This window comes from Rosa chinensis, chromosome 5, assembly GCF_002994745.2.
Source record: "Rosa chinensis cultivar Old Blush chromosome 5, RchiOBHm-V2, whole genome shotgun sequence".
In the NCBI taxonomy this organism is placed as follows: Eukaryota; Viridiplantae; Streptophyta; class Magnoliopsida; order Rosales; family Rosaceae; genus Rosa; species Rosa chinensis.
This window is the reverse complement of record NC_037092.1, coordinates 69,024,881-69,050,678: the sequence shown is the minus strand read 5'-3', so window position 1 is coordinate 69,050,678 and position 25,798 is coordinate 69,024,881. Positions and strand designations below refer to the sequence as shown.

Sequence of the window (25,798 nt, the reverse complement as noted above, 5' to 3'; positions counted from 1 at the left end):
TAATGTCAAGGGAGTGTAGTTGGACGCACACGAAAACGCAGAACGATAAGCAGTCTTTACAGAAAATTTACCATCTTTTGACAACTTCCATGTCAATCGATCCACAATGCTTCTTCTACTCAAAGGTATTGCAGTGATCAGAGCCGCTTCTTCCTCCGGGAATAACCTATGAATCAATGTATCATTCCATACCCCTGTAACCGATATTAGGTCACTGACATGTTGAACCTCCTCCATTGCCATACTTGAAACTGAAGGCTTTCCAGAAGGCAACGCGAAGATTCAATTATCTGAAAAAACAGAGATACTAGAGCCATCGCCGACTTCCCAACAGTAATTATCTTCTAAAAGTGCTTTGGTGGAGAAAATACTCCTCCATGAGAATGAGGGGGAAGCATGGGGAAAATCATCCCAAAAAGAACCATGAGGAAAATATTCCGCCTTACACAAGCGTGCAATGAGGGAAGTAGGGTTAGTGAGTACCCGCCAAGCTTGTTTTCCTAACATAGCTGCATTAAATTTTGATAAGCTGTGAAAGCCTAATCCGCCCTCTTCCTTCAGATTACATAACACATTCCATGTCTTCCAATGAATCTTCCGTTTGTCCAAAGTATTACCCCACCAAAACCTTACACACATCTATTCTAGATCGTCACAGAAGCTTTTGGTTAACTGAAAAACACTCATAGCATATGTAGGCAGTGCCTGAGCCACCACCCTAATTAGAATGTCCTTCCCTGCTCCACTCAAAAGCTTACCTTGCCAATCAGATAGCTTTTTCGCCAATCGATGCTTAATATATTGGAAAGTCGAGGTCTTCTTACGCCCCACATATGTAGGCAACCCAAGATACTTTTCGTGAGATGCCACTACTTCGACCCCCAACAAATCCGAAACCTCCTTCTTCATCACTTCAGACACATTCTTGCTAAAAACCACTGAGCTCTTACCAAAATTAACTAGTTGTCCTGATGCCCGCCCATAAGTCTCAATGACATCTTGCAACTCATAACAAGCCTCTAAGGACGCCTGAGCATAAATCATACTATCATCCGCAAACAACAAATGATTGATTGAAGGGGCAGCCTGACAATTCTCAATACCTGGCAACGAATCATTAGATTGTTTTTGTTTCAACAAAGCTGAAAAACCTTAAGCTCCAATAAGAAATAAATAGGGAGACAAAGGATCCCCTTGTCGTAATCCTCTACTGGGAATAAGATATCCCCGTGGTCGCCCCCTCACCAAAAAAGAATATCTAACCGAATTGACACATTGCATCACCATATGAATCCAATTGTGAGCAAAACCAAAATAGACCATTACCTTTTCCAAAAACACCCACTCCATTCTGTCATAAGGTTTACTCAAGTCTAATTTCAGAGCCATAAAACCCCTCATTACCATCCCTTTTATTGTGCACAAAGTGAGCAATCTCATTTGCGACTAATATGTTGTCAGTGATCAATCTACCTGGCACAAAAGCAATCTGGAATGGAGAAATCACTGAGGGTACGTAGCACTACCTTCAGTCTGTTAGCAATAACCTTCGAACAAATTTTATAGATTACATTACAAAGCGCAATTGGTCTCAGGTCAGACATTTGTTCAGGATTACTAACCTTTGGTATGAGGCAAATATGAGTAAAATTTATTTGCTTTGGGAGATGACCCGTTTGAAGAAAACCTTGAATTGCTTCAAACACATCACCACCAATATGTTCCCAATAATGTTGAAAAAATAGAGGAGGCATGCCATCAGGCCTAGGTGATTTAGTCAGATACATCTGGAAAAGAGCAGACCGGACCTCTTCCCAGGAATAAGGTGCATTAAGAAGAGAATTCATCTCTGGAGTCACGACAGGGGTGATAGCTTCTAAATATTAAATGATCTTAACCATTGATATTTATAGTTAATATTTTTTTTAATAACTAAAAAATCAACTTAATGTTATCTAGTCATTCATTCATATTTGTGCAAATGTATGTCGGTATTCTGAATCTTCTCCATTAAATATTAGTGTTCTACAGTAATAATGATCGCTGCTCGTTTTAACCTTAATTTCGTGCGAGATCAATTGGTTTCCTACTATCTTGCATCATTTTAATCCAACCAAATTTTGTGGCTTTGCATAATATTGTAGATGCAGGCCACCCATCATATGCATGTGAGATGGTACCAAGTCCTCGTAAATATACTTCCATCATTTCCAAACATGCCATGCGTGTTCCCTTGGTGAAACGTTGCACAGAGCAGTTTGATCCCAACAGTAGTTAAATCATTGAGTAAAAAGTTGATAAAAGCATGAGATCATACGCTCAAGAATATAATCATTGTACACACGTCTATATCAAAGTTACCAGAGCGCGCATGCTAGTAGTAAAACCAAAAACTTCCAGTACGTACGATATTCGATTATGGGCATTGCGTCAAGAAATCAGAGAATCGAACGCTCCAGTCACCAAATGATTTTCAGGACAATGATGTTTGTAGTATTTCCGTCGCCTATATATATGTGCACATTTGTTCCCAACTTTGAGCAATACCGAAATTTTCTCTCATTCAGTTCAAGCAAAGATCATGAATATGGCAAACTTGAATGCTTCAGCTAAGGATGATGATCCTAATTTTCTGTATGTGAAGCGTAGGATGGCTGATGGTAAACACCACACTCTGGCGAAGCTTGATCCTCGTGAATTCGATGGAGGAAAGACTCTGCATGGGGCGTCCTTGCGAGTCTGTAAGTCTGCATTTGCAGATAACCAGACCGGCGCTGCTGTGGTCGTGTCCTTGAAGAAGCCACTCGGCGGGTTGGAAATCACTTGGTTTTATAACGACGAGCTGACTATTTCGATGTTGAGGACTATCTGTAACTCCGCATATGAACCTGAGTTCGATATGGAAGAGGAGGAGGATGAAGATGAGTTGGGAAACAAAGGTGGGGCTTGATCAAGATGCATGATCTGTTTGGTTCTCTGCGGTGGGTTATGAAGGTTTATCTTAATTAAGTAGTAGTTTAATTGAACTATTTTCAATCGAACTCTCTTAATGTTTCTAGTACGTTCTTCCTAGATAATTTCAGGAGAGCCCCTGTGGATTTCTGTCTCCAAATGATCCACAGGTTATAATTAGGAGCAGAGTACGCGGTGTGTTTGAGTACTTCTAGTCTAATCTATGTCGCAACTAATCTCACTGTAAAAATCATGAAATGAAATCCTAGTAGCTGTTCCCTTCTAATCTTCGATCTGATATTTCTTCCCTTAATTAAAATTTCAATTGCACGGTAGAGACGTTCTTTAATATGTGCTCGACACTTGAGGTCTTTCCAACTTCTAATTAAAGAGATTTTATAATGGAGTGCTCAAATACTGAACATCGATCAAGTACTAAAGTAGGTGCTACCCTTCAAATTGACGGAGAGATAAAAATATAATTTATATATATGATATGTCTCCTAATAACCCTTTGGATTTTCGTGTTTGAGTTGTGTAACATGGTGAAGACATAACTTCGATCTGTGACCTCTGTGAAATTTTTTTTTTTTTCATTTGCTTTTTTCTTTCTTAGTTGGTCTTGCTGCATGTCTTACCTAATCAATATGTTTGACCAATTGCATTGCAGAATTACAAAGACCATGATTAATATCACATCTTGACAATGTACATGTATGCATAATGCGCATATCAAATTAGGTTTTTAAGACTAACTATGTCTTCTTCTCTGCATCCTTCCCAAACTTTGTGTTTCTCTGGAATTTTCTGTCTTCTACCACGAACAATGAGTTGGATCTAATTAATGTCATTGTTCTGTGGTTTAATAAAATTTGCATAATTTTTGTACACAGTGGCGGACCTATTAATAGGCCCAAAGGGGTCCGGACCCCCTCCCCCCAAGATTTTTTGGTATACTTCAATTTTAGTTACTTATTTACCTTATTAGTGGAGGTTTGGGGGTTGTGGTCAGAAACTTTGAAGGAACGTGCATGGCTACTTTTGCGCGACCATTTCACTTTGCACAGTCAGCCATTCATATGGAGGCCGAAGCTCTTAGGGCGGGGTTGTTAATTGCAATTCAACAGGATTGGAAGGAAATTATTGTTGAAAGTGACTGCGTGAACTTGGTGAGTGCATTACGTGCAACTGATGATGATTTTTCGAGCATTGGAAGGATCTTGGATGATTGTAGAAGGTATGGTAATGCTTTTACTTTATTTCGCGAAGCAAATGGTGTGGCCGATAGATTAGCCCACCTTGCTAGATGTGGTAATTTAGATGCGTTTTCTTTAGAAGAGACTCCTGTTATTATTCAGGACGTTCTCTATGAGGATCTTTGTAATCTTTCTTGTGTAGCTCGGGGTTCAGGTTATATGTCCCTCCCCCCCGATGCAAAATTTTAATTCAATAAATGGAACCGGGCGTGGGGCTGAGCCTCCCAGCTAGGCTGGGTTCCAAACCCTTTTCAAAAAAATTAATATTAAAAATAGGCTTAATTTAAGTATTAGATCCCCCAAAAACTTCTATAACCAATCAATTTGAATAATAAATTAATTATATTAAGAAACATAATTATTAAATTGATTGGTCGTTATGTCTGAATAAGTAAAGTAATTGATTTGTTTTATTTGAAAAATAGTATGTAATTAATCTACCAAGAAAACGTAAGTAATTGATGAATAAATTATTACTTTCTTCACATGAACATTTGTAATCTTTATATGAGTTTAGGAGATGTATAAAATAGAATCTTGCTTGATTTGAAGATGAACATCTTCTATGAGGGAAATATACAAAACATTAATTTTTTGCGACATTTTAATATTATATACTAATATAGTCTGGACCCCCCGGATGTCAAATTCTGGTTCCGCCTCTGTGTACATTGATGGAATATAATCAATATTCGGTTAATTATCAAAGGAGCTTGATCAAGATCAATTATATATGTATGGTATATATCATGAAGATTTAATTTTTTCTCGCTACCCATCTTCCAAATTTGCTTGACGATGATGATGAGCAAGAAGAAGAGGAGAAGATTTACTTCTAAAAATCTCAGATGTCAAATTCCAGTTATCTGATTCTCTAAATCACACTGAATTTCACTCCCACCTCTCCTTAGCCACACTATGCCAATAATAGCTTCAGACGACAGATGATATCTGTCGTCTGATATGGAAATTACCTGTTGTGTATCCAGCTGCCGTCTCTTACGGCATCAGACGACATATATCCTCCATCGTCTCTTCCTCACTCAGACAACAGAAGTTTCGCAAGGCTCTGTCGTCTGAACAACCCAACACTAAAGGATTTGGGACTTTCTGTCGTTAATAATCACATACAACGACAGATTAATGTTGTTCAAATGAACTACAAACTACAGTTTTAATAAAACTGCTGTTGTCTGACATGTAATAAGAACACATTTATATGTTGTCTGAAGTTACCAAAATAAAGGTTTGTTTAACAATCTGTTGTCTGAATGCATTTTCAAAGACATTTGATTGTTGTTTGAAATTTACTTAAAATTGGGAAATTATAACTCACTGTCGTCTAAATAGTTTTGAGAATTTATTTTTATGTCTTTTGTCTTGTATTCCAACCACAGTTTTAAGTATTTATGTTGTCTGTTAGAAGTATTTTTGTTGTTTGATAGTGAATTGAACTTCAGTTTTCTGTTGTCTGATAAAAGTATTCTGTTGTTTGATAATGAATTAAACTTCAGTTTTCTGTTGTTCGATAGTGAAATAAACTTCAGTTTTCTGTTGTTACAAGTATGAAGGAACAACAGAGAGATATTCTTTTATGTTGTTGCTGTATTTGTGATACAACATATCATAAACCTGCATTTGTTGGATTTGAACCATAGTAAACCTCATTCTGTACACTAGTCATCAAAAATGCCTATTATAAGATCTGAAATCAGCAAATTCCTCATTGCATCAATTAACCCCCCAAAATACATTCCCATCAATTGCATAATACTAATTAAACTAGCTAGCATGCTAGCCTTTACATTAACCGATTTTAATTACTGCCATTGTTGCACGGATCCTAATCTAACTAAGACAAAAACCTTGTAGCATCCATATAGTAGTTACAACAACTGCATGCATTATATTGTTCAACACTTTCCATCAGTTTTGTCAAAATGCACAAAAGCAGTTCCTGGACACTACTACTGCTCATAACCTAGCTACCAAAAACCAAAGCAGATATATAGGCTGATACTTAATTTTCTAGGAACTTCAAAACATGCTTAGCCCATTCCGCTTGGATCTCATCAATATCCTTGTCTGTGTAAACCAAAATTGACCTCGTTCCCCACTGCAATAAGGAAATGTAGCAAATTAAATATGAAAGTTATATGCACAGAGAATGCACTATATCATTAAACAATAAAAATGAGCAAACTTTAGATGAATGATTTGATTGATACAGCAATGTTGTAATAAAAATGACTCACTCAACTTTGTATTCATTTGCTATTGGAATATCTGGATTGATCATGATGCATGTATGGCCTGTTGTTGCTGCTGTTACCCGTTCTGTACGTTATAACAATAATTACATGTAGTTGTCAGCTATAATAATAATCAGTATCATTGTTTTTAATTAATGTTTACCTTGGAATTTGGTCAACCTTAAACCCGTGAATACAGCCAGCACTGGTGGGGATAACTGTTTAACTCTTTCCATATCAAACTCTCTAGCTATGTCACCCCAGAAGGTAATTCTGATATCCTCCCTCCTGCATTTTTCAAAAGGAAGTTTTCAATTTCTTGTCAAAGCATTGAATAAATGTAATGGATCAAGTAATCTGGAAATAACGTACCTCAAATTTTCTACAAAGATTTCACATTTTGATTCCAATTTTCCAGTGTCTTTGACAGTAACTTGATGTTCTGGTATGAGTGATTTGATACAACCATAAACATCTTGCATAAAAAATAAAAATAATGATTTGACTTTTAATATAATGTATAAATTTAGAAGTTGTTTATTTAGAACTGATAAACATACCCTTAAGTACCGTCTGAGTCCTCATCTGGTCCTCCAAGTTGTCAAAATAAAGGAAGTTAAATGAATGTTCTGGGATGGGAGGGAATGCATCCATTACAGGCTAAAACTTTGTTGACTCATTGAAACACAGTTCTACCACATGATCAGCAAGTTTATATTTTCATACAGGTTTTCGGTTATAGAAATTGGTAATGTCATATACCTGTCTTTCGTCCATTTTCTTGGACATGTAAGGATAAGCAGATTCCTCAATTAAACCGTGAATAGCATGTTTTGCACAGATTTAGAAATGAAGAAAGTTATGTTAAGAGTTTTGAAACAATTATGGTAATTGTAAAAAGCTTGCCTCTTCGTCGACTAACAGATAATGGAGGCCATCGTATATGTCACTACTATATTTTTTCAGTCTCCACAGTCTGGATGCACGAACTCTGATTTTGAAAGTAATTTGATACGGTCTTATGTGATGAAGCAATGTATGCTCTATGTTTTGTTCAGGCTGAAAATGAGAGGGAAATTGTATTAGAAGAGAAGGTATAAGTCGTGAAGGCACTTCGTTTCAATATTGTTGACATTGTTCATAGATTGATATTTTTGAAAGGAATTTACTTCCATGATTCAACTGTCTACAGTGGACCTGCAGAAGTACATAAATAAGGATCTCATTGAAATAAAATAATTGTAAGTGGATTTGAATGAGTTTGCATTTAAGGTTGTTGTACAAAAAAAGAGTCTTGCTGTGATCAAAAAAAAAAAAAAAGAGTCTTGCTAATTTGAAGGCACAAAACATAAAACAATTGAAAGTGTATCCAAATGTCAGTAAGAGTGTATAATATGTTCATGTACAAGAAAAAAAAATGTACGTAGTTAAGAGGTAAAGTTGAATTCAGGAATCAATGATAAAGTCTACATTAGGAATGAAAGTTGATTCAAGTTGAAAAAATAAAAAGGAAAAAAGGTCCAAACCCTTTTAGAGCAACGAAGAAATTTCTCAGGGTATAATATTGGATAACCTGTTTCCATCTGACTACTAATTTAGTTCTATGCAATTAATTGTATGCAATGAATCCTGATATGTATAACTTTTAGCTTTTCAGTTCCATTTTACTGCTTCAAAAAAGAAGGTGAAAAAATAAAGGCAAAACCGCAAAAGTAGTACTGTAACATCAGAAAAGAAGAGATCAACCAAAAACAGCAGTCTTAACCCTCTTCCTTGTTTCATAACCTTAAACCATATATATCACTCTTACACCTTTTTAAATATTTTGATTGAGTCAGAACAAAAGACTGTTTAACAAAGTAAATTATCTCCAGTGAACAAAGTCTGTGGATATAAAGGTCATACCCTTTGTATATTCCACCAAGTTGTTCAGATCCGAAGCTGTAGAGTAAACAAAGTCTGTAAAATGTAAAAACTAATATCATCTAACAGAATCAAAATTAGAATAGAAGAATATTGACAAAAAAACAGGGATAAAATTTCTTTTTCACTGCAACCATGTTATCGCAGATTAGTATGGAGATCCAACTTTCAGAGCTGTTTCAAAACAAAAAGAGAGATCAGGATTGGGACTCCCGGAACCCATTAGTTTATCAACAAAGACGACATTAAATAAGCGAAATCTCCCTCTTCTTCAGTCTCAAACTCTCTCTCTGGCCCTCGATAGATAGAACACAGTCTGGAGCTCTCTCTCTTTCTCTCGCGCTATTTCTCTCTCAAACTCCAGAGCTTCAAGCTGCTCCGGAAACCTTTTCGCAGCCTAAAATCACCAACAAACAGCAAACCAAAAGCAAGTGGAATTAAAGGTTTGAAGGGGAAAAAAAAGGCTAAAAGAGAACAAGTACCGTAAAAGGAGGCATTTTTGATATTAATGTCTTTTGTAGATTTCTCATTGAACACAATCCATTAACAGAGATTAATGGACAGAATAACTCAAAAGCAAAACCAACGCAGTAATAACTCTTCCTCAGATCTTCAAAATCAAAAGTCTATTTTAGAAAGAAAAAAAAAATTGATATTTCCAGAAAATGAAGTCAGGACTGAGACCATGATACCATATTTGACACTCCATGAAATAGTCCAAATCACTCATTAATGTATGTTGAACTAACAACTCAGATGAAGAAGTCTATATATAGTTTGATACCTTCGAAATTTGCCACCACCAATTGCATATCAAACAAACAAACAATAATAAACAAATTAACACCCTTATCACCGAAAGCATGAACAATGAAGCAAAAAAGCAAACCCATATTCTCAATTTCCACAACGGAAGATCAAACAAACCAAATCCAAAAACCCAATGTCACCAAAAAGCAAAACAACTAAAAACCCCCAATTTCCATCCAAAGACTGCAACTTCAAACAAAATGCACAAGAATCGAACCCATAAGAACTCAAATGGAGACAATACTCAGATCCAGATGAAATTAAAAACAAAGAACCTATCATATCAGAGAACCATCAAGACTTGATGAAATTAAAAACAAAGAAGAACTTACAAGGCAAGAGAGAGAGAAAGATAAGCTGAAAATTGCAGAGTGCGACCGACCGAGCAATAACCCGAACTTGTATACTCAAGAGGTGCTTGGAGATGGTTCATGCGTTACATGAAAGCTCTGTCAGTCATGCGTTTGTCAAAAAACATAAAGAATCAAAGTGTTGGCAGAAGCCAACAGAACAAGTTGAAAGGCTTGGAAGATTAAAGAAATAAATTTGGCAGTGGCTTTCTAGTCTTAATCAAATCTAATCAAGGTGAACAAGACAAAAGGTTCAACCTTGTGGTCTGGAGTGTTCGAACAAAAGAAAAGAAATAAAATTAATGAAAGCAAGCTTTGTTTCTTTGTAAATGAAAAGAAGAAGCTTTTGCGTGCCTTCAGTCCAAAAGTATCAAATTGAAAACAACATCAGAGTTCAGAGGCAATAATTATCATGCCACGATGAAAGGCTAGGTGTTTTGTCTCTCCAAAACATCAACAATCAAAAGAGTGAACTGACAATAAGGGTTCATATGATTCAAACCTTAAAACTGGGCAAGTGAAGCAAATTTGGTCACACTGTGTTCTTGTTGAGAGACGGGTTTCAGAAAACTTGTATACCCAATGCTAATTTGCCGAAATCGCTTACCCAAAACTTCCATACGCAAACTTGCTTTGCCAGAATCGCAGGAGGATGAGAGTGTGTGTGAGCTTGAGAGGGTGAAAGGGATTGAGGGTGGATTGAGGGATTGAGGTTCATGAGAGTGAGAGCGTGCGAGGGAGAGATTGACTGAGAGTGAGAGGCGGCAATTGTGTTTTTAGATGTAGGGTTGGTTTTTTTTTTTTTTTTTTTTTCCAGCTAAGGGAAAGGTCCTAGCAAAACGAGTGGGAAAGCCCGAGTTTTTCTTTTTTAGCCAAGGGAGGTAATACTTTAGATTAATTAATTAGGGTTTGTTTCCCGTTTACTCAGACAACATATGAATGTTGTCCAAATTTTCCACTTTTTTATGCAAATTTATCAGTTCTTTCAGACGACAGATATCTGTCGTCTTAGTTTTCTAACTTACTAAAAAGATGAAAAAACTGAAATAATATGGATTCTCATGCTATTCAGATAACAGAATTAATTTATATGTCGTCTAAAGAAGTTTAAAAGATTCAGACAACAGAAAACAAAAATTCTGTCGTCTGAAATGTGTCGTCTGAAGGCATTATTGGCATAGTGCCAATTGGACCATAAAACTTAAAAATGATCATGTTGATGACGATGATGATAATGATCGGGAGAGGGAAGATGATTATAAGTTAGATTCAGATCCAATCCTTCACGGCTTCACGAACTGAGGATGACGCTGAAGGACAAAATGGCAATCACCCAGACATACAAATGAACAAAGCCAAAGATCGAAGAGGAAAAGAAAACAGATTTTAGCAACATCCATATTTAGTACAACTGTACAAGAGTGAATTTTTCGTAGGAAAGAAAGTAAAATGAAGAGTGAAGACTGAGAGAGAAGAAGAACAGGCCATGAGAAATAATCTAGATCTTCATTAGATATGAAGCCAATAGTGGAACTTCACGAGAAACAAACCATTTTTGGGAGAACAAGAGGCACATTTGAGATTTGACGGACAGAAACGGAAAGTTTACGTCGTTAGTGTTGAAACCCCAAAGTTTAGCTAATTATGAGTTATATGCTGAATACAGCCATCGGATGTGAAATGGACGAATTAGATTACAAGTCAAGGACAACCAAGAACAAGGGCTAGCCAAGGAGCGAGAGGACCGGTTCCATTACAGTTCCACCCTTGCAGTCCTACTTCTCAACAATAATAACTGTTTGGTAAATATAAATATAAATATATAAATATATAAATAAATATATATATATATATTTCTTCTTTTTAACATTTAAAGATGATCAAATGACTTCAATAAATAAAAAAAAGATGATCAAAGGATTTCACTCTTACCCTCATGATCTTGATCTTAGGTAGTAGGTGCTCTAACCACTGAGCTAACACCACTTCGTCTATTTACCTAAATTTGAGCTACACTAATTTCACTTACTCAAACATCTTATGCCCACTTACCGAATAAATTATATATATTTTTTCCTAATACCCAATTAAGTTTTTTTTTTTTTTTTAAATTTTGGATGCCCTCTCTCTCTTTGCCATTTAGAGAGGGAAGTCATCGGATACATCGTCGGACTTCGGTGACCGGCCACTGGATTCCGGTGACTAGAGATCGGAGTCCCGCGACTGGTTTTATTGCCCACCAATAATACCCAATAAAAATCCATTTTGTGTTATTGGGGGGTAATAAAAGTCTATGGCGACCTCTTTCGGGACCTCCGGCAACCTCCGGACCGGTGACCGAAGTCCAAAATGATATTTCAATTTCAGTTATGTACTAAAATAGCATCTGTTTGGTAGATGTTGTAGATTCGTGATTGACTGTATTAATGGTTAACTGATGTAATTGTTTTGTTAGGGCAATAAACATTTTATTGAGGGGTAATAAACTTTTTACTAGGGGAAATAACATCTTATTGGGGGACAATAAACTTTATATTGAGGGGAAATTAACATTTTAATGGGGTACAATAAACTTTTTATTGAGAGGAAATTAACATTTTAATGGGGTACAATAAACTTTTTATTGAGGGGAAATTAACATTTTAGTGGGGTACAATAAGCTTTTTATTGAGTTTTATTAGGGGGAAATAATATTCTCCGGTGACCTATGAAATCTAAGACGACCTCTTTAGGGACATCCAGCGACCTCCGGCGAGGTTTTCAGGTATAGATGACTGGAGTCCAGTGATCAGTGATTGGATTCCTGTGATCGTTGACCAAAGTTCGATGAAGTCTCCGATGACTTCTTTTTCTAAGTGATAGAGAGGGAGGGCAAAATTGTCTCAAAAATAAACAATAAACAATAAAAAAAATTACTTAATTGGGTATTAGAGCAAAAAATATATAGTTTGTTGGGTACGTGGGTAATCTTATAAGATGTTTGGGTAAGTGGGGTTAGTGTAACTCAAATGTAAGTAAATTGACATTTTACAGAAGGGTTTTTTCCCATATACCCAGAAACACCATGTATGTATTTTGCCCACTTGAACCAACAAGTTTGTATTGTACCTAATTACACAAATCTCTTAGGAAAAGACCTATAAGGTGGTCCTATTTAGGGTAGTGCCTATTGTATCCTATGTTGACTTTTGAGTTTGTATTTTACTATTTTCTTTAGAAAATCCTAATTTCAAGCTTCTGAGAAAAACAAAACTAGCCTTCAACATACTCAAGTTTTTCACCTAACGGCTCCCTGCCTAATGGTTACTTTAACAGACGAAATCATTGCTGCTTGTTTCTATCCTAAGCCAAAAGCCTAGTATTTCTTGTGAAACAGACAATCTAAACTTCAAGGTTATACAGGATATAAGCAGAAAACAAATAAACAATAAATCAATCTGAACTTAAAATTTTTGATGAAGTGGATGAGCAATCTAGAATTATTTATTTAAACATAATTACAAGCTGAGAACTCAGAGTCTCATTCTTAAGTAAATAGCTAAAAGTTGTTTAGCTATCCATGAAGATGATTACAAATACGTACTTGAAATGAAAGCACACTACTCCACACCAAACAGGAAAGAAAGAACACACTGCTACTATGGCTTTCTTACTTCTTGAGAGAAGACTCTTTTGCTCAATTTTCTGATGTCTTACAAACTGAAACTAAAGCTCCTTATATAGGGAGAGGAATTCAAACTAGAATTCAAAACATCAAAATGTACAACACAACTCTATTATTTTCTGCTCTCGTGAGTGCTCCAGTTGATTGAGGTCGATTGACGAAATGCATATTCCTTTAGGTGAAATGTTTTTCACCTTAATCTTTTTTAAAAGCAAAAGCATCTTTTTAGGAAAAGGCCAAAGTTGCTTTCAATGTTTTCTACACCTGCTGCTTCACATGTTCTCATCTATTTCAGAGTTGTGACCTAGGACAAAAGAGCTATTTTCCATCCTGGCTTTAGTTCCGTTTTCTTCCACACCTATGTCTTCATATATCTTGTAGTGGTTGTCATTTTCAATCTTTTCGATCCATTGAGAGCAGGCTAACGTGGAATCGATTTCTTTTCCTTTAAGAGATAAGAAAAGGTCACTACTAATAACCTCAAGATGATCATTTGTAGTAACAATAATTTTTTCCCCTGTTGCCAGGAATGTATTTTCTGTGTCTTCTTCAGTGATCTTTTTGATATATTCTAGAGACATAACCTTCATCCAGGGAATGCTAGAATTTGGTTGGCCATTGTATCCAACACATGCAGGATGAAGATACCTTCCTTAAATAATTCTCACATAATGGTATGGAGAAATATAATTAACGTCTCCATTGTTCTTCTGAATCTACTCTGGTGGAGTAGATCTGAATTTTAATCTGAGGATGCAGTCATTTTTTCTGACGTTCTTGACTGTGTTGACTGTGATGGGCAGTAGTCCCTTGAGATCATCATTGGTTTTAGTCCAGAGGTTATGGACAAAACCATTTTCAACAAGTCAAAACTTGTGTTCTTGAGGATATTCACTCTAAACATTGACTACATATCTTCCAACATAAGGTCCAGGGACAGAGAAGAGGGTTGGAGGTACACATAAGTCAGAATTTTGACTTCCAATAAGATTATGAAAGTCAAACCATTCTGATTCTTTTAGTGCTAGGACTGGAATTCTAGCACTTTCAGGATCTTCAAGATACTGAATTTTTTCATTCTGAACAACACTCTACTCTGTATTTTCATAAACTTCTTCAAACTGTGGTCTGGCATTTTCATGGAGTTCTTCAGCTAAGGCAAACAAAGTTGGGAACATGAGACCACTGTTTCTTTCCTAAAAAGCATATAAAAGGTTATCTAAAATAGCTTTCTAGTGATATGCTAATTTTTTGCCAGTTCTGAACACAGGTTCATCTAAAGTTTTTAATTTATAATTGAAAACATTTATAACTCCAGACGGAATTATTTTTCTTTTTGGCAAAGCAACAGCCTTAAACGGTCTTGATGAGCCTTTACCGTCTGCCGTTTGAGACGGGCTAGCCAATCCTTTACGCTGGGATACTAGTGAATTACGGATCTAACCAATGCTCAAATAGTAAAGAGGTTTTTGTTCCTCTCGAAGAGTATATTCAAGATCTCAGATAGTTTTCTAAGCTTTATAAATTCTTTTTTGAACTATAAATATAATAACCCAGTAATCGGGAGTTTCTCTTTTAAGCCTTGATCTATAATCTTTTAATTTTCTCAACTTTTCTCTTTCTTCAGCTAACTCTTTACTAGTTATTTTGCAAATAGCAATCAATTCTAGTCTGGAGATGATCAAAATTATGAACAGTGAAAATTAACTGTTTACCTTCGAATATAGAGGATGAATTCTAACTGTAATTGTTATCTAAACAAATAACTTCAAGATGGGCCCACCACATTTCATCCCTAAAAAAATACTGTTCATAGTAATAGTAAATTGGCAATGGTCAGAGAAAGAAAGGAAAAAAGGGTACTAATGGTATAAAAGTAGGTAAGAATGTAAGATGAGTAGGTGAGAAGAAAAAGGGAAAAGTTTTGTGCGAAAGGGAATAAAAATAAGTTGGTAGAGCGTATGGGAAGTATATTAGTGGATTAGAGGTATATGTGCATTTCCTCTTTACAAAAAAAATAAGGGATTTCAGCTCGCCCTTCCCAGTAATAGTTTTTATTATAGAAAAATCCGGAGAAAAGTGTAGAAAGAGAAAAGTTGTACCATACAATTTTTTGTGTAATTAAATGCTCAATTCGTTCATTAATTAAGGAAGTGTGATACTGCTATCAGTGCTATGCGTCTTTGTAGTTGAGTCCGCTTGATTAATCTTTCGTTTGTTCTAATGCCATTTAGCTTTTTTTCTATTTTTTTAGATAACTTGAAAGAAGTTAATGGATCTGTTACAAGCTTGATTTTCAAGCTACTAGTTTCTAACTTCTTGTGGTGATATAGACCCAGAAGAAATCTTCTATATGTGAATGTAATGGTCTGATTGTAACAGGGTTCAAGTCAAAATTAAAACCAAGTCTGGGACAAGAGACACTTCCAGTAGTTTGTGACTAAATGACTATTGTCTGTGCGCTAAGCAGTTCTTCCCAAAAACAAAAACAAGAACTTGAGCCAAGTTGGTTTAGCAAGCTTATACCCAAGTCTTGGAAGCCTCGCCATCAGAAGAAGCTACCTGGTCCTGCAAGGTTCCGACAGCTTCTTCTTTCTTTTCTTTACAGCCTTTGGGCGCTTTTGCAATTCATGTTTCCGAGATTCTATCTTCACTTCTTTGACTTTCTTCTTGAAATATTTTCTCGCAACCTTCTTGTTCTGTGCCTTGATTCCAGATGAGGAATCTAAATCGCTTGAGTTTTCTTCATCAGAATTGGTCTCAAGTGGAGCTAGTTGGACTCTAGAAAGTGCCTGCTCCAGTGCAGTAATAGTTTTATAGTCCATCTCTTCAGTGTCCTTATCACTAGTTATCTGTATTGCATCCGCCTCAACATTCTTCAAATTTTCTAAACTACTTGCAATAAATGACTGGAAACAGGAGAAGAAAACAAATGAATATCCCAAAAGTTTGTGTGCCCAATATCGCACAAAAACCTTCATGCTTATACGGTCATACATGTATACATAGTCACATTGTCATTACCTGCACAAACACAGAGTCTGCAATTTCATCCTCTGCAGATATAGATCCCCTGGCCACAACTTTATATTGGACCTGAAGTCAAAGCCAGTCATATAGAGATTTGTATATGTATGGTAAATTAAGTTCTTTAATATTTCACAGAAAAAAGGAAGGACTCGAACCATATTCAGATAACTGTCCACCATGTCATCCGAAATACATGGATCAACAATAAAATCAAAGAGCTCCCGTGTTGTCATAACAGCTGCTCCATGTTTTTTAAAGAAATCCTGTGTGCCGCCAAATGTTTGATAGCCTCATAACATTAGATGCATCACTCATTCATTTAGGAAACAATGAGAATAAAACTATAGCCAGTGACTTCGGTCAGAACTTACAGAGACATAGAGACAATCTTTACATAGAAATCCATTCGCACTAGGGTCGTTTAGCTCAACTGCTTGAGAAACATCAATCATGTACAAATGGCCCTGCCAAAGAGGAGGGGATGACAAAAATAACATTGCATAGCGAGTTCAAACTTCACTGTGTTTAAATGCAATACTTACTTCAAAATAAAGTACGTTGTATTCGCTGAGGTCTGCATGCACCAGTTTGGCCTTCTGATATAGCATTCGCATAGAAATAATCAACTGCCAACCAATCCCTATGAGGTCATTCTAGTGGATATGTGGAAATACAACATATTATAAAGAAAAACAAACTACCATTGAAGCTTTGTCAATGAACACTAGTATCCTCCAACCTGATCCACATTACAAATATATACACCACCAAACAGATCTAAACATTGTCTTTAGGTGGTGTGCATATACTAAGGAGATTTTAAGACAATCACAAAAATAAGAATATTTGAGAGCCTTAAAGCCTGCATATATACAAGTCCCTACTGCCACTACCTTTTCCGGTAGGATGGAGTATTATAACTGTCACATGCAATATTGTTACGTAGGATTCAGACACGTACACCTCCCTATATCCTTCTCGTAGCTCGTGTAATGACAATGTGGCATCCTTCAAACGAGGTGCTGCACAACCTGCCTTCCCTATAATAGATTCAACAATCAATGTCCTTCTGACTAGCTGTTATTGTAGTATGTCTCATGAAGCCTAGAGTCCATACTGTTCAAAAGAAAGAAAGATAAAAGTAAGTATATATGCATGCTCACAAGAAGGAAATCAAATCATGTTGCAATTGCTACCCGGCCCCATCAATGTACTTGTTCATCTAATTTAAATTAAGAATGGTTTACCTATGAATTCCATGACCAGAACAATAGGTCCAAAGTCATATGCAGTTGGGCATCTGATTCCAGCTTCCTTTATCCTGCATTTACAGACCACCTCCAATCAGGGTCAAGAGTACTGAGTTACCTAGACTCAAGCCAAGATTGTTGTTTATACTTTATATTACCTCTTCAGATTCCTCCACTCTTTCTCAACCCATTTGCTCACCTGTTTCCTGGGATTGTGCCCACTGTATTCATGTCTGAATCGGTAGTCCCCTTGTACATATCCACCTCTGTGCCTGAAAGACTGAAGTATTTAATTTTTCTGTCTTATGATGTTGTATGATTTCATGGTTGATCAACTTCCCATCAAAAATCGAGTATCACAACGATCATTACAATATTATATTAAGAAAAGATTCACAACAAACATGGTTACTAAATAATTAAATGAATTAATTTTAACGGCTAAAGCATGTTTCTCAAAAGCTTATTAGGTGCTTATGCGTAGTTAAATTGTTAAGGCATACCACAGTTCAACGCTACTGGATAGTAAAACATAACTAGTCATGCATTTTGTATAAGCTGAAGGCGTGACAGCACTTACTTAAAACCCATAACAGATGTTTTGTACACTTTGATAGCCAGGTCCTGGTCACCAGATCTTGTTGGGTAATACACATCTTGTTGGCCATCAGATCTTGTTGCATAATAAACATTTGCCTGTCGAAAAAGTAACGATAATAACTCCATGATTGGAACAGAGAATACAAATATGGTATGGCAAAAATTTATGCATTTATCAACCGAAACTAGAACACTGCTCAGCAGTAATACATACCAAGTCAACAAATCACATTAGGGTGCCAAATTAAGGGTAATGAAACACATACATCTTTCCCCGTAGAAATGCAGCCATGGATAAACTCATATTCACCGCGATTGTGCAGTTTCCGCATGGCCAAAGATGTTGTAAGATCAAAACCCTGATAAAAACACGCAATCACTGAAACCATAAAACAAATTGCTATGGAATTAATGAATGAAAAAGCAAGTTAATTAAGCTCCTCCACCTTGCCAAAAGTGGCACGACCGGCTTTATCTTTAACCCTAATGCTGCTGCCAATGGAAGTTATGACTTATGAGATAGTTGGACATGTCTATATTCAACCTGCCTTCCCACTCCTACGTACCAAATGAGCAGACAATAAGTAAAATAAGACGTTTTAGCTGCGTTAAAGCAATAAAAACCACCGACTGTGTTGTACCTCTAGAGGCGAAAGTCTGACGAGGTTAGAGAAATGACGAAGGTTGGAGTTATTAGGGCGAGAGTGTAGGCCTCCATGAGCATTGGGGCGCTGGCTAGCATAGTTGATTGGAAAACACGCTTTAAGGGCTTCATCATCGTCCTCCTCGGAATCAAAAGAGTCAACATCTTGTTGGGTGTCTGAGTCTGATGACGACCATAGTAGTGACCAGCAACAGCCACACCTACAGCCCCCGCATGAGTCCAAGTTCGGTTCGTCTTCTCCTTCGAGGGACTTCTCTAATCCCTCTTCAGCAACATCAACCATTTCTCTGGCACGGGTTTAGGGCAGACGACTCGAGTGGCAGTGAGAGAGACTTGACGAGTTGTTTAAGCCGATGGAGTTATGCTTATAGGACTTAGGGCGATCGAGGACTAGGGTTTGGGAAGGTGAGGACTAGGGTGTCCATTTGATCGGGGCTCCTAGCTTCGCGCAACCACTAAACAATCAAGTAACCCTATAGGCTAAATAAGGATCCGATCGCCAAAAATAAAGCATGCTCCAACCCTCACTTGTTTTGTTTCCCTTCTTTCTAAATTCTCAGTTTAGCTAAAAATAAAAGAAGAGACTGCCACCATCCGCCCATGCTTCCCAGATTAGAAGCCCAAGCCCAAAGACGCTATTCAATAGTAGTCAATCTTTAGGCATTTTTTTTTTTTGGTCTGGTACTTCTTAATAATAGTTTGCCATTTACACTTGCCCAAAATAAACTTCAGTACCCAACCATTCCATACCACATTCTGCTCAAATCAACCTCAATATGAACCCTAAATGATCTGCAAATAATCCGAATACAGATTTCTTCACACAATTTTCGTCCCCCTAGTTTTCTCCGTCTGAATCTAAACCATGCTCAATGGAGTCCAAATGCAAAATGAATCTCGCTTCATTCTGTTGCGAGTAGACCCATTTGTAAACTAACCCATGGAGTTAGAATGTAATTTCAATTCAGCTACCCAGATTTTTAAAGGGTATCGAACAGATGTCTGAGATGAACAAAACCCAGAAAAACTGAAAAAGAATCAAAACATAAACAACATGGAAAAGATATACCGAGAAATTATACTTCCATTACTTCAAAATAAAAGTTGCAAAGTACATGAACAGCAAGTTCAACAACCCAATACTCAAAAAAAAAAAAAAAAAAACCCAAATCTAACAACAATAAACTACTAGAATCACTTCTAAACTAAATACCCAATATATAATAGTAGAATCCCCATATCAACCTCCGAAACCGTAAAGGGTCCTTCCTTGCCTCTTGAGAGCATAGACGACATCCATGGCGGTGACGGTCTTCCTCCGGGCATGCTCCGTGTAGGTGACGGCGTCACGGATGACGTTCTCGAGGAAGATCTTGAGGACACCTCGGGTCTCTTCGTAGATGAGACCGGAGATACGCTTGACGCCGCCTCTGCGAGCCAAACGGCGAATGGCGGGCTTGGTGATGCCCTGGATGTTATCCCTCAGAACCTTCCTGTGACGCTTGGCTCCTCCTTTGCCCAACCCCTTGCCTCCCTTGCCGCGGCCTGACATTTTCACCGGAGAGAAACTCTGATTTTGATTTTGATGAGGATGAGAGAGTTGGGATGATTCTGATGTGAGAGGGAGAGGGAGAGAGGGTGGGTTTTTATAGAGAAAGGAATTAGGGATTTGGAATACTGAGGTGTTTAGGGGGGTTAATAGTGGTCGTTGGATAAGGATGCTTATCGACGGTTTAGAGAGTCGATCCGCGTCCTGTATTCTTATTGGTTGTTTTGGGTTTGAGAGGGATTGTGCTTTTTGGCTGTTTTGGCGCTGTTCGGAAAAAAACTACAAAAGGGCATTTTTGATTTTCAATTTGAGTGTGTTTGAAAATTTGGAAAAGGTGGCGTGAGGTGCACGTGCCTGAGGCTAATAGTTGTGTCACTTGTGTCAGTAAGTCAGTTGTGTGAAGGGCCGAATTCTCAATGAAAGTTAAAATCTTCATGAATCAACTTGGTCATGTTAATTTTGATTTCAGCAGAGTTTGTTTCCTATCTACATTTGCAGATTCCTCGTCTCACTTTCCTCCTTGATTTCAATGTGACTCATTTTTTACCTTGCACCTCATTTCTATTGGTTAAAAAGCTGTCGTACATACTTGATGCTAAAGCCTTGAGACGCCAACCGCCCAAGAAGACCAGCGAGTGGAAAAAGGTGGAAAGGTATGCAGGTAGACACATCACAAATGCAGAATGTGATCCACTAATAATAATGTCGTTTATTTCTTGGGACCTTACAAGGCTTACATGATTAATAATACACATTAGGTGGTGATCTTGTGTGTGTGTTTTTTTATTTTTTTATTTTTTCTTCTATCAAATTTGTTCGTAATGGAGTCACAATTGCAAGCTAATAAACGCTAACTGAAAATGTTATCATTTTACATATTATAAAATCTTATGTTTTAACAAAAGATGAAAGAAACTACTACTAATATTATCTTTTTGTAAGTAAGGATGACTTGTAATAAAAAATAATGCATTAATATCTACCAACAGAAGAAGTCAAGCTATGGAGCACAAAAGAGGTGTACTAATCATTTTCTTGTCTCGAATAGTGATCAGAGGAATCCTATGTGCAAATTCCAATCCTATAGCAAAAGAGAAAACGTTTTTGTTCACAAATAACTCCAATAGTTGTGACGAAAAAAAAGGCAGAGTAATTAGACTTCAATCATCTGATTCACCTCATACAAGTTTTAATTATAGAAGAACTCCTCGATCTGTAGCATCCCCAGCCATGACTCGATTCTTAGGAAACAAGTCGGGGATAGATAAAATTAAAATGAGGCAACACTTGTAAATCGGAAACTGATTAGTGCTTTACAAATGGGGATAGATCATAGATCATTGCGCTGACATTCAATACCACTGAGAGGAGTAGCAACATGACATTGAACCCTTCAGCAATTCCCAAAATGCTACACAACAAAATAGTTGTGTGCTAATGAAAACGGAAAAAAGATGTGGATTTGCAATTGTTAAGTGTAAGCTACTGAATAAGGATTACAATCACTACATTTGAGCATCCATTCTACATGTTGCGTGGTTCACAACACTTGTCCCTATTTGCCCTATATATAGGTTTATTAAGACTAGATTAAGCGTAGTAGGATGAAGTTTTTTGTTGTTGTTGTTGTTATGTACTATTTCTTCACTATAATTTCAAAAGATATTCTATAATTTGTTTAATAAGAAAATAAGTTGATGTTGATATCTAACATCACTAAACTAGAATCCTTATCTACATAATATCTTCATGTAGGTGACATATAAGTATTAGGGTTATTATCACAAATGGTACCTGAACTTATCCTCGATTTTATCGATAGTACCTGAACTTCAATTTTGATCACAACCAGTACCTGAACTTTTCAATTTCATTTTAAATGGTACCTAAGGCCACCTTCAATCACTATTCCGGCCAAAAAAGCCAAATCTAAGAAAACAAAAAACAAAAAAAAAAGTTCAAGGCAAGTCTATTACCAAAAAATCATCACTATATATGATCGCAACCTTCGAAATCATAAAAAATCATCATTATAATCGCCTCCCATGTCGTTTTTAGTCAGAATAGTGACCGGAGGTGGCTGTAGGTACCATTTAAAATGAAATCGAAAAGTTCGGGTACTGGTTGTGATCAAAATTGAAGTTTAGATACCATCGATAAGAATGAAGTATAGTTCAGGTACCATTTGTGATAATAACCCTAAGTATTATACTTATGTGTAAAATAAATGCAAAATCAAAAGTGATTCGGTTTTATTAGTGCAAATCCATGTTTTGGGTTTCGGCTCATCAATGGGCCCAATACTGAAGGATTTGATGGAAGACCCAATTCTCTATTTTAGGCTATAGGCATTGTCACCAACAACTTCTATGAATTTGGGCCGTTTTCAAACTCCAACCTAGTCTTTATCTGAACTCCAAACTAAGATGGGAATCTGGAATCCCTCTCTGATTCAAATTGTACACTTCTTTTGGGACATTACTTGTTCTTAATTACGATCATATATATTTATATAAACCATGTGATCTTATACCATGAGAATATTGAAGAGCAAGAGATTCCATTGTTAAGACTATAGGGGCAATGGCAGTCACCATGAAGATTATGAGTGTGCTTGTTGCAGCACTGGGTATTCTTTCGTTTGTGTTTGGTATTCTCGCTGAAACTAAGAAGGTATGCATCTATAAACCCATGAATCCACGATTGAATATAGTTCATTCAAAGTAATATTAACCATCTTTTGTAACCGAGCAGATATATATGAGTCCCTATTTGCTAAGTGTAATTTTCTGTTCCTGGGTTTTGTAGCCTGCAGCTGGAGTTCCCATAATAGGGAAAGTCATGGTGATTTGCAAGTACCCATCTGATCCAACGCTTGCTTATGCGTGGCTATCCTTTGGATTTCTTCTGTTATGTTCTGCGGTTGGTTGGTTCTCTATATTTTACAGCTACAAAGGCAGAAAAGCTCCCACATCTGTTTTCTTCCGGAGCTCTACCTTCTTCTCCTTCTTCACCATTACCCTGTAAGTCACACCAACTCTCATTCTTCTCTCATACAAAGTATTCTCGAATGTGGATTCTAATTCTATGCTTTACTTAGGCCTAAGGTTAACTAGCTAGAGTTTGAGAGGACTTTTAGAGTAACGTTTTTAGGGCAAAGATCTTACGTTTATAATACCAAACTATTCATTTGTTTGGCCTACAACATACTGTTATGCATCTCTCTTCAAAAATCATTCTTCTGAAAAATTATAGCAATTCCGGAATTGTTAGCCGTTTAATATAGTTATTTCACCTTGCATGACAACATATTTGAGGGGAATCTATAAAATGATTAAAAGACGGTGCAGTTTTCTCTAAATATGTGGTTAGCTTCAAATCATGAATCCAATATCCTCTATAGTGTTTTGTGATGTTTTTTTTTTTTGTCACCGATTGATGAAATTGATCTCATGCTGTATTGTATTGTTTTTGATAATTTCTTGCTCTTTTGGCTGACGATCATGTCGCTTTGATATGAACAAATACAGGGGTACAATAGGATTATCAGCTGCATTTTTGCTATGGCCTATAGCGACGCATCATCACCCAAATTATAACATTACTGGGAATCAAGACCCCCACAGCGCCACATGCCCAACTGCCAAAACTGGTGTTCTTGGCGGAGGAGCCTTCTTGTCCCTCAACTCATCGCTACTGTGGTTAGTTTGGTTCATCTTGGCTAGCAATGCAAGAGAAGACTACTTTGAAGACTTGGATAGTGTCGAAAAACCTAAACACGTTGAGAAAGCTGAAGCTGGACATACCACGGCACTTGAAGATGATTACAGCAGCGAGATTATCTCCCAGTACTAGAGTAGTGAACAAGCCGCATGGTCGAAAATATTAATGTTTAGGTTGTTGATCTTGCGTTAATGTCTAAAATGCTTTTGCTTTTATAAGGCTCCGACATTATATGAGTTCGAAGTCGATTTTAGGTATATTGAATAAATCATACCTGAGGCTAATAGTTGTGTGAAGTCCGGCCGAATTCTCAATGAAAGTTAAAATCTTCATGAATCAACTTAGTCAAGTTAATTTTGATTTCAGCAGAGTTTGTTTCCTATCTACATTTGCAGATTCCTCGTCTCACTTTCCTCCTTGATTTCAATGTGACTCATTTTTTACCTTGCACCTCATTTCTAATGGTTAAAAAGCTGTCGTATATACTTGATGCTAAAGCCTTAAGACGCCAACCGCCCAAGAAGACCAGCGACTGGAAAAAGGTGGAAAGGTATGCAGGTAGGCACATCACAAATGCAGAATGTGATCCACTAATAATAATGTCGTTTATTTCTTCGGACCTTACAAGGCTTACATGATTAATAATATACATTAGGTGGTGATGTTGTGCGTGTGTTTTTTTATTTTATTTTTTTTCTATCAAATTTGTTCGTAATGGAGTGACAATAGCAAGCTAATAAACGCTAACTGAAATTGTTATCATTTTACATAGTATAAAATCTTGTGTTTTAACAGAAGAATAATGAAACTAATACTGATATTATCTTTGCAAGTAAGGATGACTTGTAATAAAAAAGAATGCATTAATATCTACTGACAGAAGAAGTCAAGCTATGGAGCACAAAAGAGGTGTATTAATCATTTTCTTGTCTCGAATAGTGATAAGAGGAATCCTATATGCAAATTCCAATCCTATAGCAAAAGAGAAAACGTTTTTGTTCACAAATAACTCCAATAGTTGTGACGGAAAAAAAAGGCAAAGTAATTAGACTTCAATCATCTGATTCACCTCATACAAGTTTTAATAATAGAACAACTCCTCGATCTGTAGCATCCCCAGCCATGACTCGATTCTTAGGAAACAAGTCGGGGATAGATGAAATTAAAATGAGGCAACACTTGTAAATCGGAAACTGATTAGTGCTTTACAAATGGGGATAGATCATAGATGATTGCGCTGACATTCAATACCACTGAGAGGAGTAGCAACATGACATGAACACTTCAGCAAGTCCCAAAATGCTACACAACAAAATAGTTGTGTGCTAAAGAAAACGGAAAAAAGATGTGGATTTGCAATTGTTAAGTGTAAGCTACTGAATAAGGATTACTAGCACTACATTTGAGCATCCATTCTACATGTTGCGTGGTTCACAACATTTGTCCCTATTTTGCCCTATATATAGATTTATTAAGACTAGATTAAGCGGAGTAGGATGATGTTTTTTTTGTTGTTGTTGCTAAGTACTATTTCTTCACTATAATTTCAAAAGATATTCTATAATTTGTTTAATAAGAAAATAAGTTGATCTAACATCCTTTTAGATGTTACGCTTTTTAAGCTATTGGAGTGAACTAAACTAGAATCTTTATCTACATAATATCTTAATGTAGGAGTAGGTGACATATAAATATTAGTATTATGTAAAATAAATGCAAAATCAAAAGTGACTCGGTTTGATTAGTGCAAATCAGCAAATCCATGTTTTGGGTTT

General features: G+C 36.6%; 4 protein-coding genes across 4 annotated transcripts; 1 reads left to right on the top strand and 3 right to left on the bottom strand.

Moving 5' to 3' along the window:
* Positions 1-6,052: 6,052 nt before the first annotated feature.
* On the bottom strand, positions 6,053-7,022 carry LOC112202633. The gene is made up of 4 exons (XM_024343631.2): positions 6,833-7,022; positions 6,624-6,748; positions 6,469-6,545; positions 6,053-6,324 (listed from the first exon to the last, which is right to left on the bottom strand). The coding sequence occupies exons 1-4, from the start codon at positions 6,940-6,942 to the stop codon at positions 6,229-6,231; spliced, it is 408 nt and encodes a 135-aa protein (XP_024199399.2). The 5' UTR covers positions 6,943-7,022; the 3' UTR covers positions 6,053-6,228.
* An 8,635-nt stretch (positions 7,023-15,657) lies between these two features.
* Positions 15,658-19,265, bottom strand: LOC112168231 (serine/threonine-protein kinase RIO1). Its single transcript, XM_040507360.1, is given in 13 exon segments — positions 15,658-16,116; positions 16,232-16,303; positions 16,393-16,500; positions 16,609-16,701; positions 16,780-16,863; positions 17,201-17,277; positions 17,485-17,558; positions 17,646-17,759; positions 18,068-18,183; positions 18,354-18,446; positions 18,534-18,605; positions 18,607-18,645; positions 18,729-19,265. Coding segments are annotated over 13 exon segments (1,599 nt in total). The 5' UTR covers positions 19,035-19,265; the 3' UTR covers positions 15,658-15,765.
* Positions 19,266-19,815: 550 nt separating this feature from the next.
* LOC112165056 (histone H4) lies at positions 19,816-20,374 on the bottom strand. Its single transcript, XM_024301449.2, has one exon. The coding sequence runs from the start codon at positions 20,301-20,303 to the stop codon at positions 19,992-19,994; it is 312 nt and encodes a 103-aa protein (XP_024157217.1). The 5' UTR covers positions 20,304-20,374; the 3' UTR covers positions 19,816-19,991.
* Positions 20,375-22,883: 2,509 nt separating this feature from the next.
* On the top strand, positions 22,884-24,155 carry LOC112163927. Its single transcript, XM_024300186.1, has 3 exons — positions 22,884-22,973; positions 23,109-23,323; positions 23,831-24,155. Exons 1-3 carry the CDS (start codon positions 22,884-22,886, stop codon positions 24,153-24,155), a joined length of 630 nt encoding a protein of 209 aa, XP_024155954.1.
* Positions 24,156-25,798: the final 1,643 nt, after the last annotated feature.